At 40.6% G+C, this 18,622-nt stretch overlaps 1 protein-coding gene across 3 annotated transcripts in view; it reads left to right on the top strand.

The window, feature by feature from the left end:
- Positions 1-18,622, top strand: part of ST6GAL1 (ST6 beta-galactoside alpha-2,6-sialyltransferase 1) — an 82,085-nt gene that overhangs the window by 50,183 nt on the left and 13,280 nt on the right. For all 3 annotated transcript variants that reach the window (XM_016200073.2, XM_016200075.2, XM_016200074.2), the window contains one exon: positions 11,269-11,366. In XM_016200073.2, coding sequence (XP_016055559.2) covers positions 11,269-11,366 — 98 coding nt within the window. The remainder of the gene's footprint in view (positions 1-11,268; positions 11,367-18,622) is intronic.

Raw genomic sequence — 18,622 nt, 5'->3', positions numbered from 1 at the left:
TGGTATTTGTCTTTCTCTGTCTGACTTATTTCACTTAGCATAATACTTTCTAGGTTGATCCATGTTGTCACAAATGATAAGATTTCATTTTTTTATTGACTGAGGAATATTCAGTTGCATATATGTACCACATCTTTATCCAATCGTCTATTGATGGGCACTTAGGTTGCTTCCATATTTTGGCTACTGTAAATAATGCTGCAATGAATGTAGGGGTGTGTATATCTTTGTAAATTCGTGTTTTAGATTTCTTCATACAAATAACCAGAAGTAGAATTGCTTGGTCATAAGGTAGTTCTATTTTTAATTTTTTAAGGACTCTCCATAGTGTTTTCCATAGGGGCTGCACCAATTTGATGTCTCATCAACAGTGCGTGAGGGTTCCGTTTTCTGTACATCTTTGCCAACATTTACTGTTTTGTTGATTTATTGATGGCAGCCATTCTGACGGGTATGAGGTGATATCTCATTGTGCTTTTAATTTGCATCTCTCTGATGGTTATTGATGTTGAGCATCTTTTTATGTCTATTGGCCCTCTGTATTCCTCTTTGGAGAAGTGTCTATTCAGTTCTTCTGCCCATTTTTTAATTGGGCTGTTTTTTTGTTGTTGTTTTTGGCGGTAAGTTGTGTAAGTTCCTCATATGTTTTGGATATTAACCCCTTATTGGATGTAGCATTTACAGATATCTTCTTCCAATCATTAGGTTGTCTTTGTGGGGGTTTTTTTTGATGATTTCCTTTGCTGTGCAAAAATCTTTTAGTTTGATGTAGATACATTTGTTTATTTTTTCTTTTGTTTCTCTTGCCTGAGGAGATATATCAGAAAAAATACTAAGAGCAATGCCAGACAGTTTACTGTGTATGTTTTCTTCTAGTTTTATGGTTTCAGGTCTTACATTTAGGTCTTTAATTCATTTTGAGTTTACTCTCATTTATGGTATAAGAAAGTGGCCTAGTATTATTTTTTTGCATATATTTGTCCAGTTTTCCCAACACCACTTATTGAATAAACTTTCTTTACCCCATTGTATATTCTTGCCTCCCTTGTCATAGATTAATTGACCACATAGGCATGGGTTCATTTCTGGGCTCTCTATTCTGTTCCATTGATCTCTGTGTCTGCTTTTATGCCAGTATCATGCTGTTTTGATTACTATAGCCTGAAAGTATAATTTGATATCAAGTAGTGTGGTATGTCCAACTTTTTTCTTTCTCAAGATGCTATGGCTATTCGGAATCTTTTATGGTTCCATATAAATTTTAGAATGATTTGTTCTAGTTCTGTGAAAAATGCCATTGGTATTTTGATAGGAATTCCATTGAATCTATGGATTGCTTTGTGTAATATGGATGAATTAACGATGTTATTTTTTCCTATTCATGAGCATGGCATATGCTTACATTTATTTGTATCTTCTTCAATTTTTTTTCTTCAATGTCTTATAATTTTTGGAATACAAGTTTTTTGTCTCCTTGGTTAAATTTACTCCCAGGTATGTTTTTATTTTTTATTTTCATGCTGTCATTTTCCTAATAGGACTGTTTTCCTAATATCTCTTTTTGATAGTTCATTATTGATGCATAAACATGTAAGCAACTTCTGAATATTTATTTTGTATCCTGCTACTTTACTGAATTCATTTATCAGCTTTAGTAGATTTTTAGTGGAATCTTTAGGGTTCTCTTTATATAGTTCCATGTCATCTGCAAATAATGACAAGGATGTTGAATTTGAGTCCTGTGGCCTACCTTCAGGGTGTTCACGAATCCTTAAAATTGCATGCAAAAATATCCGTGGATAAGGTATGTATGATGTGTGTATATGTGTGTAAGTCGATCTGTACATTTTCTAGAAAGAAAGTCCATAGCTTTCAGTTGATTCTTAGAGGGGTATGTGATCCCAAAAAAGGATCAAAGGCACTGGTCAGAATATATAAATTTCTCTTTCTTGAAATCCTTCATAGTTAGCAAAGATAGAAAGTCTATCCATCCTTGCAAACACGTGCAACACAGAACTACAGCTTTGCTTGAAACTCCGTGATTCGCGTATTTTGAGAGAATGTGTTTTCCATTATTGTGAAATGAATCAGGCTAAAGAAAGCAAAGCACAGGAAGCATTGCTCTCTGTCAGGTTCTGGAAGGTACTGGAGCAGGTGAGGTCATATGTCTCCTTTTTTATTTCTTGCATATGACTGCCAGGAAAAATGGTCTGAAACCAAGCACAGGCACTCAGAAGAAGAAAAGTAGACCCAAATTGGATTCTCTAGAGCAGAAAGAAGTGATGAGATCACATTTTGTACCTCTCCAAATAGGCAGTACTTACTAATAAGAGCTGCCAAGCCAACCAGCCTCACCTCTGCTTTTACTTTTTCAGTTTCTTTTGGGCTGCATTCTCGAGAAATTACAGCCGATTGGTTTTTGTTCACACATTATGGCACACAATTTCTTTCTTTCTTCCCCATTTTTGCTCTATCACAGTAATGTTTAGAAAATTCCATGTATTAGCTGATCCTCTTCTTTATGGCAAGTTATCAGTGTCTGCCTGGCTGAGATTGTGTTGAAGTTTAAGGCAGAGTCTGATACTTTTATGAATTGGAACTTTGCTATTTATTTTTATGCACTCCGTAAAAGTTTGGAGTGATTGAACTAACATTAATTAAAATAATCTCTTTCTATAAAATGTAGTTATAATTTTAAATATGTATTCCATGGAAGGACTTTGATCCTGAGACAAAAAATTGCACGTTAGTCTTCAAATGTTCTGTCTTTTAAAGGATATATCCTCTGGGCATTTGGTTTAACACATGTTTTAAGGAATTCATTCATTTGTCCTTTTATTCATTCATGGATTTATCAACAATACTAAATAGGAACATAGAATACAAAGAGAAAAGGGAAAGGAAAGGCCCTTTGTTGAAGGCCTGTGAGTACCAGGCAGCATGCCAGGCCCATAGCCTTTCCACTGTACCTGAGGTTTGTCTAGCCTGTTCCCAACTACTGGACATATCAGATGGTTTAAAATGATTTGCTCTTACAAATAGTACTGCTGACACAGTTTTGGGGTAGATAAGTGACTACTCTTGCCCTCCCAAGGGGAAACATCCTCAGAAATGAGACCAAAGTAAGGTAAGTTTTATGGCTCTTTATTTTGTCCATTGCAAAATTATCAAAGGGATTATAATAACATATTGTGCCTCCAGCAGTCCCATAAATCAGCCAATGGGGGCTCAGTCATTTTCAATCATTTTTGATAGGTATACATATAAAGTATCTTAGATTTGTTTGGATTTTCATTTCAAACAATAGCGTATATTTTAAATGCTATAACCAAGAGGAGAGTGATGCTTATTGTGCACCTACTGTGCACCTAACATGCCTTGCTTGTTCTTTTCACCTTCCCCGCAACCCTGGGAGGTCAGTAAGATTATTGTGCCCATTCTACTGATGCGCTAAGCTTTGAGACCCAAAGAGGTTATACAGCTGGTGAACAGCCGACCAGGACTTGAAACCCAGTCACTGTTGCAAAGGCCCTCATACTTAGCCTTTCTGCTCTTGTGTCTCATTGTATCTGTAGCTTTACAATAAACATTGGTATGAGGTGTCTGTCAGGTTAAGAAAAATCCCTTGATGTTCTTGCTTACTTGCTCCCCTAGAGGAAAGAAGAAGAGCACTCAAGCTGAGGCAAAAGCAAGAGAAACAAAAGCTGCAGGGGGAAAAATATAGAGTGCATTTGGGCATCACAGATAATCCTGTGTGGCTGGGATGTGGGCTATAAAAGGCTGAGGAATGAGGCGAGGAAGGTGGCCAGGGCTCAGTTCTGTGGATTGTCACATTAAGGACTTTGGATTTCATTTCTTAAGTCACAGAGAGACCTAGAAGGCTTTTGAGCAAGTGAGGGATGGCATCGTGTGTGTTTGGAGAGATTTCTCCTTCTCTGAGTCCCCCTCTCAATGGGGACTGCTATATCATCTCTTCCTTATCAGGGACTATTGCCACATCCAAGTGAGATGGCCAAGCTTGTCTAAGCAGTCGTAGTGATAGTGAAAAGAGCAGGGCTGATTTGAGAGACATCATGAGGTAGAAGACATAGAACTTGGTCTCTAACTAGAAATGACCTTGATTGAGAGGCAGAAGCTGGAGTTTCTGGCCTGGGAGCTGGCTATAACATATTACAGGGGAGCATGCTTCTGGAAATCACAGGTTCTATCTTGGATGTCCTGAGTCTGTAGTGTTTGTGGATTTCCCTGGGTAGACATCTATGCAATTGTTTTGTTTTATTTTATTTTTAAAAAATATGTCTTTATTGATTTCAGAGAGAGGAAGGGAGAGGGAGAGAGAGAGATAGAAACATCAATGATGAGAGAGTCATTGATCGGCTAGCCTGCAACCCAGGCATGTGCCCTGACCGGGAATCGAACCCCGATCACCTGGATCCTAGGTCGATACTCAACCGCTGAGCCACGCCTGGCCGGGCTATGCAATTGGATATATGCTTTTGGAGAAGAGTCAGGGTGGGAGATCAGATTTAGGAGTCATTTGTATCGAGGTGATAGTTGTAGTCCAGGAAGAAAGAGGACTGATGAGAAAACGTAGAAAATAGTTTACATTTAAAGGACAGGGAAAGGACAGGACCAAGCCAAAAAAAAATCAGAAAGGCCAGTGAGAAGCACTGGAGGAAAACCAGGAGGGGACCATGCAATGGAAGGCAAAGAGGTATGGAGTTTGGGCAGATGGAGTTCTTTGGCAGAGCCAGGACTGAGAAGACACCCTTAGACTGAGGAACTCAGAGCATGATTGTTTATGTTAGAATTCAGCAAACATTTTCTGTAAATGACCAGAGAGTAAATATATTTGGTTTTGAAACCATACAGTTATCTTTCACAACTACTCAACTCTGCTTTGCAATGCATAAGTAGCCATAGGCAATAGTAAATAAAGGGGCTTGTCTGCATTCAGTAAAACTTGACAGAATCAGAGGACTGGTCAGATTTGGCCTACAGAACATAGCTTGTCAACCCTGACCTACATGTCTAATTTCCCCAACCAGAGTCAGAATGTAGTCTTCCACAGATAGTTATATTATTCATTAAGCTAATTTGAAAATATAAAAAAATGTTTGGTTCAGTTGTGATAAAATTTCTTAGAGTTACTACACCTGGAGGCAGTGAATTTTGATGTATTTATGAATTTACTGAGGAGCTGATTCTGCTGAATCTTCTAGGCATGCAGTTATGTCCTGTGCATATAATGGTGCATTGCTTCTTTTCTAATTTGCATTTTTCTGCTCTCTAATGCTAAGTTAAAGGGAAGTGGTAACATCTGTATTCTACAGCCTTCCTCCTTGCAAGGTTTGTTTGCTGGCATCCCGGTATCTATGGGTTTCTCTGGGTGATTTCCTGGAGTCCTGTTTGAGTTTTGTTGTTGTTGTTTTTAAATGAATTTATTGGGGTGACATTGGTTAATAAAATTATATTGGTTTCTGGTATACAACTCTACAATACCTCATCTGTATATTGTATAGTGTGTTCACCACCCCAAGTCACTCCCTGCTTTCCCTTCTTCTACCTCTCCTCACCCTCCTTCCCGCTGGCAGTCAACATCCTGTTGTCTGTGTCCTTCAGTCTTTCCTTTTTTTCTTTGCTTAATCCCTTCACCTTTCTCACCAAGCCCTCAACACCCCCCCCTCCCGACAGCTGTCAATCTGTTTTCTGTATCCATGAGTCTGTCTCCATTTCGTTAGTTTATTTTGTTCATTAGATTCCACATATAAGTGAAATCATATGGTACTTGTCTTTCTCTGACTGGCTTATTTCAGTTAACACAATACTTTCCAAGTCCATCCATGCTGTCACAATAGGTAAGATTTCCTTCTTCCTTTTCCTGAATAGTATTACTTTGTGTCAATGTACCACAGCTTTTGTATCCACTCATTTACTGATGGGCAGACCTGCTTCCAAATCTTGGCTGTTGTAAATAATGCAATGAACATAGAGGGGCGCTTATATTCTTTTGAATTGGTGTTTCAGGTTTCTTTGGATATATTCCCGGAAGTGGAATCGATTGGTCATAAGGCAGTTCCATTTGTAATTTTTTGAGGAAACTCCATATATTTTTCCACAGTGGCTGCACCAATCTGCATTGTCAACAGCAATGCATGAGGGTTCCCTTTTCTCCACATCTTCACCAGCACTTGTTGTTTGTTGACTTATTGATGGCAGCCATTCTGACAGGTGTGAGGTGATATCTCATTGTGCTTTTAATTTGCATCTCTCTGATGATTAGTGATGTTGAACAACCCTTCATAGGTCTATTGGCCATCTGTATATACTCTTTGGAGAAGGGTTAATTAAGATCCTTTGTCCATTTCTTAATTGGATTGTTTGTTTTATTTTAAATTTTTAATTTTTGTTTAAAATATTACAGATGTCCCTTTTTCTCCCCTTTAACCCATTCTACCCAGTCCCACCCTCCTCCCTAGTCCCTCTCCACACCATTGTCCATGTCCTTGGGTTCTGCATATATGCATATAAATTCTTTGGCTAATCTCCCCCCCCCCGCCCTCCTCCATCCCTCTGAGATTCATCAGTCTGATCCATGCTTCCATGTCATTGAATCATTTCTGTTCATCAGTTTATTAAGTTCTTTAGATTCCACATATAAGCGAGATCATATGATGTTTGCCTTTCTCTGCCTGGCTTATTTCGCTTAGCATAATATTCTCCAGGTCCTTCTATACTGTCCCAAAGGGTACGAGATCCTTCTTCTTATAACTGCGTAGTATTCCATGGTGTAAATGTCCCACAGTTTTTTTATCCACTCATCTACTGATGGGCACTTGGTCTGTTTCCAGATCTCAGGTATTGTAAATTGTGCTGCTATGAACATAGGGGTGCATATATTCTTTCTGATCAGTGTTTCAGGATTCTTAGGATATATTCCTAGAAATGGGATCACTGGGTCAAAAGGCAGCTCCATTTTTCATATTTGAGGAACCTCCATACTGTTTTCCATAGTGGTTGCACCAGTCCGCATTCCCACCAGCACTGTATTAGAGTTCCCTTGTCCACACCCTCGCCAGCACAGGTTGTTTGTTGATTTGTTGATGGTGCCATTCTGACAGGTGTGAAGCAATACCTCATTGTGGTTTTAATTTGCATCTCTCTGATGATTATCGACGTTGAGCATTTTCTCATATGTCTCTTGGCCATCTGTATGCCCTCTTTAGAGAAGTGTCTATTCAGGTCCTTTGCCTATTTTTAAATTGGATTGTTTGTCTTCCTTTTGCTGAGTAGTATGAGTTCTTTGTACACTTTGGAAATTAGCCCCTTATCAGGTACATCCTTGGCAAATATGTTTCCCCAGACCGTGGGGTTCCTTTGCATTTTGAGGCTGTTTTCTTTTGCTGTGCAGAAGCTTTTTAGTTTGATGTAGTCCCATATGTTTAGTTTTTCTTTTGTTTCTCTTGCCCTAGGAGCTGTATCAGTGAAAATTCCACTATGTGGGATGTCTGTGACTTTACTGCCTATGTTTTCTTCCAGGATTTTTATAGTTTTGCAACTTATGTTTAAGTCTTTTATCCATTTTGAGTTTATTTTTGTGTATGGTGAAAGTTGGTGGTCTAGTTTCATTTTTTTGCATGTAACTGTTCAATTTTCCCAGCATCATGTATTGAAGAGACTGTCTTTACTCCATTGTATGCTCTTGCCTCCTTTGTCAAATATTAACTGGCCATAATGGTGTGGGTCTATTTCTGGGGTCTCTGTTCTGTTCCATTGATCTATATGCCTGTTGTTGTACCAATACCAGGCTGTTTTGATTACAATGGCTTTGTAGTACAGTTTGATGTCTGGTAAAGTGATCTGTCCCGCTCTGTTCTTTTTTCTCAAGATGGCTGCAGCTATTCGGGGTCTTTTTTGGTTCCATATACATTTTCAAAATGTTTGTTCTAGATCTGTGAAATATGCTGTTGGTATTTTAATAGGAATTGCATTGAATTTATAAATTACTTTGGGTAGTATGGACATTTTAATGATATTAATTCTTCCAATCCATGAGCATGGTATATTCTTCCATTTGTTTATATCTTCTTCTATTTCTTTTCTCAGTGTCCCGTAGTTTTCTGAGTACAAGTCTTTTACATCCTTGGTTAAGTTTCTTCCTAGGTATCTAATTTTTCTATTTGCAATGGTAAATGGTATTGTTTTTTTAGTTTCTCTCTCTAGAAGTTCATTGTTGGTGTATAAAGATACAACTGATTTCTGGATATTTATTTTGCTTTCTGTTACTTTACTGAATTTATTTATCAATTCTAGCCATTTTTTGGTAGAATCTTTAAGGTTCCCTCTGTTTGGGTTTTAAAGCTCTTAAGCCTTCATAGCAAAAGGCAGTTTGACAAACAAAGATCCTGTCCTCTTTCCTTATCAGCCCAATTTAGTGGCCTGTTTTAAAGTTGTCTATGATTGATTTTTTTTCTTCTTAGAATAAAATCCAAACTTTATACCTGGCCTCCACAGCCTGTGTGATCTGGTTCCTGCCTACCTCTTTAACTACATCTTTTATTCTTCTGCCTCTCACTCACTGGTCTCCAGCCAAGTCCTTACTCTCTTTGGGTCTTCACACTGTTGTGTCCTCTGGTTGAAATGTACTTTGTTGGGCCCTTTCCAAGCCCAACCACTGTTTGGGTCTCAGCTAGAGGCATTCTCTGAAACATCACCCTATCTGAAGGAGATTTCGCAGGGTCTCTGTTACATAGCTCAGTTTATTTGTGTCATAGTATTAATTACAATCGGTAATTATCTTGAGTATAGGTTGTTGTGCTTCTTTACTGTTTCACTCCTTGCAGTAGATTATGAGATCTCTGTGGGCAGGGATCTTGTCTTGCTCACACCCATTGTTTTCAGCACCCAAAACTATTCCTATCAGAGAGCAGGTGCTTAATTAGTATTTGTTGAATGAACAAAACATTCTCCTTTGTTATGGTGGACACCAAGGACCTAGTCTCAGCCTGCTGTGCTGGGTGTTCTCCTTTTGCCCTTCTAAATCCACTCTACTTTTTTCTATCTGACTATGTGACCTGGGAAATTAAAATTTGGTACTGTGTCCACTAGGCTTCCTCGCCCTCTGGCTTTTATTTGGTGTTGAATAATAAAGGTGCTGGTATGAAACTGTGAAGAAGGGGAGTGAGGTCAAGCTATCTGTCCCCCAGGGTCTGTCCTGGCAGAGTAACCATAGGCTGCTTCTTTCTCTTGACTGAAAGTCTCAGCCCTTTTCAAACAGCCCTCACGGCCTCTGAGTCCTGTTCTTCCCCTTTCCCCCTTCAGGGCCTAGAAATCAGCAGGAAGAAGGAAAGAGAGGTTGGGGTATTGATTCCTCTCTTGCTGGCAGGACATTAGCAGTAGCTGTATTCTTGAGTCCACAGTTCCTAACAGGTGGCCTTCTGCTCCTCTTGCCACATTCGCTGTAGAGGTAGTAATGGTTCCCTGCTGTTACCAACCCTGGGGTATTGCTTCATTCCTTGCTGATTTCCTTAATCTCTACCTACAATTTGTAAATAGTCCTTTTTTTCAACTCTCGATTAGTACTCCTTTTGAGCTTGTCATTCTTTCCTGTTGGGAGCCTCAGATGAATCATTTATCACCTGTGAGAAAAGAAAGTTGACTAAGTGAAATTTCTGATGGATCCTCATTTCTAGCATGATTATTACTAGTCACCTGTGAAACCAGAGATTGATTCTGACCAAAAGTAGTGCAATCTGAATTGTGTAAAGATGTACCTTCTGCTATATTTGTAGTACAGTGTGCTTGCCCTGTAAACTTATCAGGTTTGGACTATGCACAGGTCATGCAATTTTCAAGTGCTTTTGATAAGATTTTGTCCAAGGATGGAAGATTGGGTTGTTGTGAAAGAGAGGTCTAGATTCCTCAGGTTTCGTAAGTATGTTAGAACTGAAGTAAAGAAGTAGGCTTTCATCCTTTAATTCTGAGGGTATTCTCTTTTCAGATCATCTTGTTTTGAGTTATATGCCCACCCCCCCAACCCCTTTCTCCTGATGCCACCTTTGTGGATAAAGAACCACCCAAAATAAACTTATGTGAAGAGAAATAGAACCACGGAAGATTGACCTGACCTCCAAATCTGTGCAGATTTCAGTGGTGAACCCAAACTTGCTTGATCAAGTAAGGCTGGGATGAACTCTCATAAGATTACAGAGGTTTAGGATTGGGATGAATCATAAAAGTCAACAGTTACCTCCCCCATTGAATTGGTCAATGCCAGTCAATTTCTCCAAGTCTTCCAAGCTCTGCTTAAGCAGCTACATGAACTAGAGCCAGAGAGAGAGTAGATTTTTAAAAATGGTCTGTTTGATCTTGGCTGGGTTTAGGACATTGTTTCTGATAAATAACTTAAAAAAAAGAAAAGAAAAAAAAATATGGGGTTTAGTTTAGCTCTATGACCTTCTCTCCCTTCTCTGCCACCACCAGGTTGTGACTCTTTCTAGGCTTCAGATTCTTAAATGGAACACTTGGGGTGTGGTTCTTGGATGCCATAGTGAATCCCTCCCATTTGTTGGGCACTGCAAGCTTTTAAGAGTGTAATGGGGTGCTTTGCACTTATAGGTTAGACCGAGCTTATGGTAGTGTCTTCGTATTTCTCACAGTGATAGAAGTGTAACCTCCTGGTAATACCAAGAGAGTATTTGGTTTTGCTCCTTTGGTAACTGGAATAATGATCCCAATGGCCCCAGTCACTTTTCCACTGTCCCTAAACATACTGGTATTATTATTATTATTTAAATATATTTTTAAGAGAGAGGAAGGGAAAGGAAGAGAGAGAAATAGAAACATCAATGATGAGAGAGTCATTGATCGGCTGCCTCCTGCACGTCTCCCACTGGGGATCAAGCTTGCAACCCAGGCATGTGCCCTGACCAGGAATCGAACCTCTATCTCCTGGATCCTAGGTCGATGCTCAACAGCTGAGCCATGCCCAGCAGGGCCATACGGGTATTATTGAATGGATTTCAGGAATGCCATGATATGGACCTCTTTAGCCCTTGCAGTGGCCAAGCAGACAGGTGGTCATCTCTGTCTATGAACTTTATCCAATGCACCATAAAAATATGATAATTTCTTCCTGTGTATCATGATGTGATAAAGATTGGGAAGTGTTATATTCTTCCCTCCCCTCCTGCCCTCTATTTCTCCACAACTTATCTCTTTCTTCATATTTCTGGTACTCATCACTTCTTGTTTCCTTGTGGTTTATAGATGATCATGATGCAGTCCTGAGGCTTAATGGGGCTCCTACAGCCAACTTCCAACAGGATGTGGGCATGAAAACCACCATTCGCCTAATGAACTCTCAGGTAAAATTTTTTCTGTGCAGACAGGGTTGTTTTGAGGAATAAGTGAGAAAATCCATGCAAAGCACTAAGTACCTGGCACATATGTTGGTAAAGTTAGGTACTCTGGTATTTATGTGTGCAGACATTGAGATGGATGCGGGGGATACAGTGATGAGCAAAACAGACTTGCCCCTGTTCTCATGTTACTAACAGATACAATCAAATAGTCATACAAAGAAATTTAAAGTTGCTGTAGAGAACTAAAGAAGAGGGTCAGGATGCTTCCAGAGCCCATAAGAGGGAAATTTTCCCTTATTAAGGAAGTCAGGAAAAGTGAGGAGGTGTTACATAGCTGTGTAGGAAGAGAGGGGGAAGGCAAGAAGGGTGGGGGCAAGAGTTTTCAAGAAGAGGCAATGGCGTAGGCAAGGCCTTGTGGAGGGGAGCAGGGGCAAGAGGACCTAGGAAGAGATGAACGTATGTGGGGCGGGGTAGTGGGGGGGTGGTGTGTGGTGAGAGATGAGGCTGAAGGCAAGAAGGTACCAAGCTATGGGGCTGCATTTAAGTATTTTTAATTTTATTAAATTTATTGGGGTGACATTGGTTAATAAAATTATATAGGTTTCAAGTGTATAATTCTACATCATCTGTATATTGCATTGTGTGTTCACCACCCAAAGTCATATTTTCTTCCATTACCATATATTTGACCTCCTTTACCCTTTTCTACCCCCTTTAGCTCTGGTACCACCCATTCTGTTGTCTGTGTCTCTGAGTTTTTGTTTGTTTGTTGCTTTCAGTTTTATATCCCACATATGAATGAAATCAAATCATGTTGTTCTTGATTTTTTGCATCTGATTTATTTCACTTAGCACAATATTCTCAATATCCATCCATGTTTTCAGACTTACATTTTGTAAACATCCCTGGCTTCCATGTGATCAAAAGCCCTACAGTGGATGGAGAAACACAGTTTGGAGGCTTTTGGAGCACCCTGGAATAGAAATGCTGGTAATTGCACCAGAGTAGAAATTAAGGTGAATGTGAGAAAAGACTGGATTTGAGAGCTATTTGGTATGTGCAGTCAACAGGCTTTAGTGTTGGATAGGCTGTGAGAGGTGAAGGAAGAGGGACCACAGGTATAATGGGTTTCTGACTTGTGTAACTGGCTGGCTAAAAGTCACTGAGATTGAAAGTACTTGAAGATATTTTGGGTTGTGAGGGCTAGGATCAGAGGGATTGGGTAGGGATAAAATCTTGGTTTTTGAATATGGTTGATCTGAGCTGCTTTTTAAATGTTTATGAGGAGGTGTTAAGTAGGCAGTTGTACAAATGGGACTGGAGTTCAGTGGAAAGGTCTAGGCTGGAGATAAGAGTTTGTGAATCATCTCTATCTATGTGGCAATGAACTAGTGTGACTGAATGAGAGGACTAGAGAGTGTGTAGAGAAGGGAGAGGAGAAGTCTTAAGCAGGGGCTTTGGGGAATGAAAACAGAGCACTGTCCAATGCTGCTGAGAGACCAGTTGATGAAGATGGAAAAGCATTGTTCTCTCTCTCTCTTTTTTAAAAAAAAATAAATATTTTTTTATTTCAGAGAAAGGAAGGGAGAGGGAGAGAGAGAGAGAGAAACATCCATGATGAGAGAGAGTCATTGATTGGCTGCCTCCTGCATGCCCCCTGCTGGGGATTGAGCTCGAAACCCAGGCATCTGCCCTGACTGGTAATTGAACCTTGATCTCCTGGATCCTAGGTTGATGCTCAGTCTCTGAGCCATGCCTGCCCAGCCATTGTTCTCTCTTTAGAAAAATGGAAACCACTGGTGACCTTAGCAACAGTTCTTTAGGAGAGTGCTGAAGCCAGCCAGAAGCCAGATTGGAGTGTATGGAGGACCGAGTGGCAGGAGTGAATGAAAAAAGAAAGTGGATAGTTCTTTCAAGAAGTCTGGTTCTGAAGGGCAGGAGAGAAATAGGGCAATTGCTCTTGAGAGTTAAGGGACCTAGGGCCAGATTTTGTTATTTTTATTTTTTAGATGGGAGAGAATTGAGTATGTTTAAGAGTCAATGGGAAGACAGTCACAAAAGGGCAAATATTGTATGATTCCACTTATATGAAGTACCTAGAGTGGTCAATTCATAGAGACAAAAAGTAGGATAGTGGTTTCCAGGGCTTTGGAGGAGGGAGGAATTATTGTCTAATGGGCACAAGGTTTCAGTTTGGGAAGATGAAAAATTTCTGGAGATGGATGGCAGTGCTGGTTGTACTACAGTGTGACTGTACTTAATGCTACTGAGCCATATTCTTAAAAATAGTGAAAATGGCACATTTTATGTATATTTTACCACAATAAAAAAATTAACTCAGTGAGGGGAAATCAGTCGATAAAGGGAGAAACTGAATATGCTAAAAAGAGAAGTAAATGAAGCAGTAGAGGGGGTAGATCCAAAGCCCAGCAGGAGGGAGTCGGAAGGAAAAAGGAAGAGGGGTGTAGCTGGGGGAGTTAGTAATGGAAGCATGAAAGGGCTTCTGTTTCTCTGCAAAGTAGAATGCAAGGCCCTGTCAGAGGGAGGCTGAGGAGGGGAAGAAGGAGAGCTTTTAGTAGAGGAGATGTGTAAGCCAAGAAGGTTTGAAATTGTTTGGGGAGAGTAGAGGAAGGAGTAGACCAGTAGAATGGGGTAAAACTTCCAGGCCATGCTGGCCATATTGAGGCTGGAGAGCATGAATTCAGAGAGAAATCAAGCTCTGTTTGATCAAGGTTGGTATGGTCAGTAGGTAACAGCAATAAAGAGAGGGAGCTTGGAGGAGCTCTGCAAACTCAGATTGGGGAGGCTACCTGCTTCTTGGGCATCTCTCCAGGTGTTTAGTGAGGAACTAAATCTCCATCCCACAAAGATTCTGGAATTTTATTTAAAGCCAAGGTAAGATTGCCTGGGAATTAAGAGACAGACTTTGATCAAATTCCCTCCTCAGTACTTCCTAGGTGAGTGACTGGAGCAAGTTGTTTTATCTTTCTGAGTCTCAGTTCCCTTATTTGTAAAGGAAAATAAGAAATGTTACCATGCGTGGTCTTTGTAGGAGCAGATGAGGTTACTAAGCATGGAGCTTTTCACTTGGAGGCTGGTATGCAGCTCCAAGTGCTCTGCAAGTGCTCTGTAAGAGGCGGTGAAGCTCGCCTGTGTCTGTTGGGACATCACTGTGCCTTCCCAGATCCCAGACAAATGGGCCTCTTGTCTCCTGGCAGGGATGGTCAACTGGCTGGGGGCCTCTTGGGGGGGTGCCCAGCACAAGGTGAGGTAAGACTTCTACAAAAGGATAATTTTTAGAAAAAAAGTAAGATCATGACCTTCATATAGATATAAAAATGAACTTGGGTTAAGCAGTCTATGTTATTCATATGAGAGAACCAGGCAGATGTTCTAACCAGTTCAGGGGAAAAGTCAAAAGAGCACAAATTCTGAGTAAAAGAGTGAAACTTTTTATCTGTGAGGTGGAAAGGAGGAGGCGAGAAGTCAGTTGAAACTACTGGGCAGGATAGGGTAAACATGTCTATAGTTAACTACAGTTTACAGAGTTGTAAAACAGCTGCCATAGGACTGGAATCTGACGAAGAGAAAGGGGGTGCTGAGGACAGTGCATCGTTTCTCACTGAGAATGGCATTTTTCCCTCTGCCTCCAGATCGCTGTGTTCCCTCTGCCAGGGCTGAGAGGTGGGTGACCACACTGTCCACTCTCAGGAAAGCCTTTCCCAGTCCCCCTCACGCACACCGACCCTCCTCCCTCTCCTTCCATACATGGCACTATGCCTCTGGGCTGTTCCTTTAACACTTTTTTTCCAGGCCGCTCCATGACAGCGCTTCCTGTGATACTGACCTGTGACCGACACCTTCCTACCACTGTCCTTCCTCACTGTCTGTCTTCTCTATCTTTTGTCTTGGTTATCCCAGCTATTTTGTGTCAGTTTCTGTGAAGGAGCAAAGTGAGTGCCACCACTGCACACTGAGAGCAGCTGGCACCAAGGCACTGGGAGAGGAGCTGTCGCTTTAGTAAATTCTACCTGGGAGCAGCTCCTTCTCTCCCCACAGGGAGAGCTCTTCCTGATGGCAGCTGTCTCTGATGGCAGCTGGGCCCGGGTTTGTTCAGCTCCCCACCTCCCTTGGGTGGCACCTTTTGTGCATCTGGGCAGAGACAAATCAACGGAAAACAAAAGGTGGTTTTCTTACTGAGAAGCTAGCTTTTTATAGCGAATGGTCTCATACTGTGAAGTTTCAGCAAACCTATTCAGGCGTGTATGTGCCAGGCGGTGTTGGGAGAGTCAACAGGAAAATCATATATAGCAAAACATGTGTGAGTCTTTAAATAAATTCATTTTTGACTTTTAGTGTAAGAAGGTTGAAACTCAGCTTCAGCCCCTGCTGCGCCCAGTGGCCCCGAGGGAGGGGACAATGGGGCACAAAGGCCTAGTGGCTTCCTAAGAAGCTCTCATATAGGTTGGGGAGAGAAAACCTAGGTGCTGTGGGTAGCCCTAGTGTATGCTGACTGGACTTTAACCAGACAGCCTCAGATCACTCAAAGGGGCTTTCCTGAGTAAGTAGCTATTGCTACTTAGTAAATACTTTCGTTGTCTAAGGTCCATGCATATTTTATTTTTTTGATACTCATGTGAGGTGTGATTACCAACCATTATCTTTTTTTTTTTTTAAAATATATCTTTATTGATTTCAGAGAGAGGAAAGGAGAGGGAGGGGGAGAGAGAGAGAAACATCAATGATGAGAGTCATTGATCAGCTGCAGCCCGCAACCCGGGCATGTGCCCTGACCGGGAATCGAACCCCGATCGTCTGGATCCTAGGCTGATGCTCAACCACTGAGCCACGCCCGGCCGGGCGCCAACCATTATCTTAAATGAGGCCACTGAAGCTCAAAGTTTATGTATGCTCACCACCTCTACTTCCCTCACCTTGTGCTCTTGGACCCTTCTTTGACAGATGTTGTATTGTATGATTGTACACCTGAAATTTATATAATGTTATTACTCGATGTTACCCCAGTAAATTTAATAATAAAAGAAGAATTTATGTGAGTTGTTCTGGGTAGTGCAGAGAGTACGTGATCACCATAGATCTGGGTCTAGCTTTGTTTGCCAGCAGCACTTTAAATCCCCTAAACTTTCTTTTAAGCTCCAAATTTTCCTTCTCAAAATGCCGACCGTCTGGATAGGTGGTGGTGGTGGGGTGGTTTCTATCAATAGCAGATCTCAAGACTGCTAGGGTGAGCTGGTAATTTTGATGGACACCCCCAGCCTCCCTTGATATAGTACTTTAACATCATGATTTGTGAGCTGAAATTTAGACACAATGGATTTGGGCCAGCAGACACAATCTAGGTGGCTGATATTCTTCAGAACCAGAGAAGGAGGTGTAATTTGATGTGAGATTCAGCTCATTTCTAAGCTTTGAGTCACAAGTGGTTTTGAACATGTCAGACTGCTCTCAGTCTTTCCTTGTGTGACCTTTCCATCAGGTGTGCAGCCAGCTGCCCGGATTCCATTCAGTCAAGCAAATAAGCTCCCACAGGACCCTGCTTGGTATGGGGGGAGAGCGAGAGAAGGCAAAGGGCTTCCATTTAGTTGAAGAGAAAAGACCTCCCTCTTCTTCCCCCACCTACACACACAAAGGCCGTAAAGGTGCAGGGCAAAAGCTGTGCATATTCTTGTTCTATGAGTCTGACTATTTTAGATACCTCACATAAGTGGAATAATGCAGTATTTGTCCTGTGTTTCTCTTATTTCATTTAGCATACTGTCTTCCAGGTTCATCTGTGTTGTTGTATATGGTAGAATTTCCTTCTTTTTTGAGGCTGAGTAACAGTCTATAGGAACAGATTGTTGAGTGGTGGTTGCTAGGGGCTGAGGTGAGGGGGACATGGGTAGTTGTTGGTCAATGGGTATAAAGATTCAGTTATGCAAGATGAGTAAGTTCTAGAGACCTGCTGTGCAACATTGTGCCTACAGTTCCTATAACAATGATGTATCGTACAATTAAAAATTTGTTAAGATGGGAGATCTCATGGTATGTGTTCTTACCACAATAAAAACTTAAAAAAACAGTGTGTACCTCAGGGTGGGACTTCTCAGCCTCCAAAAATGTGAGAAATACATGTCTGTTGTTTAAACCACCCAGTCTATGGTATTTCCTTATACTAGCTATATAGTATGACTAAGATAATGCTTTAGTCTGTATTCCTAATGATACTGTTTTATGCAACCAAAGCATAGTTGTCAACTTTATACATTTATGGTGATATCATGCTCTTATCTAATCTCTCTGCATCCCAGTTTTGTTAACTGACTTGCTCATGACTTTTATGGCATGTGTTTTCCTTTCTAGTCCAAGATATGGTTCAGGGTCAAGTATTGCATTTAATCTCCTTTAATCTAGAAAATTTCTATAAACTTTCTTTGCCTTTTAAGACATTGACGTTTTTGAAGAATAAAATCCTTTAAAAAAATTAAGAAAATATTTGGGTTTGTCTGATATGAGATTCTGTTTATTTTTATATTAAATTCAGTTTATGCATTCCTGGCTGGAAAATTACATAAATACTGCTGTGTCTTCCTAAGAGCACATACCAGGAGGCATCTGCCCCTCAGCTAGAAAAAGTTTCATCATCACTTGGATAAGGTGGTGTCTGATTTCTTCACTTTTCCTTTTCGCTCCACGTGTGAACCCTGTAATACTGTGCCACTATTCTGCTCCTCATCAAAATTTCCTTCTATGTTTAACATGCTTTGATCACTTTTGCCTGAACTAACCTTTAATATGATGATTGAAAAATGGTAGCCTTGTAACCCCAGCTTTCTCTCCTCCACATCGTCTGCTTAGCACTCAGGATTCTACTATAAGCGAGAGCCCTCCCTTCCCCGCCTCCATTTATTCCTTCCCTCCCTTCCAACTTTCTTTCCTTTCTGTCTCTATTTACTATTGGTAAGAATTCATGGGTTTCTAATTTTTTAGTGGTTTGTAATTCATTACTGTTCTAATTACTTTGGTGCTCCAGTCATCCCAGATTTAGCCAGTGGGAATTCCCTCAACCTGGCAGCTCTTGTTTCTCTGTGGTGTGCATGCCCTCATCATTTTTTTTTTAAACTCTTCTATATTTTCTGGCATAACAAGATGTTCCAGTTCATTTTGTGCCTATCTATTGGGTTTTTAATATTTTATCTTTGTTAATTTTATCCTAAATGTACACACAAAATATTCTGGATCAGAGACAGGTTTCTTA

Source organism: Miniopterus natalensis, chromosome 6 (assembly GCF_054644295.1).
Source record: "Miniopterus natalensis isolate mMinNat1 chromosome 6, mMinNat1.hap1, whole genome shotgun sequence".
Lineage (NCBI taxonomy): Eukaryota > Metazoa > Chordata > Mammalia > Chiroptera > Miniopteridae > Miniopterus > Miniopterus natalensis.
The sequence above is the reverse complement of the archived record's forward strand: the minus strand, read 5'-3'. Positions and strand labels throughout refer to the sequence as shown.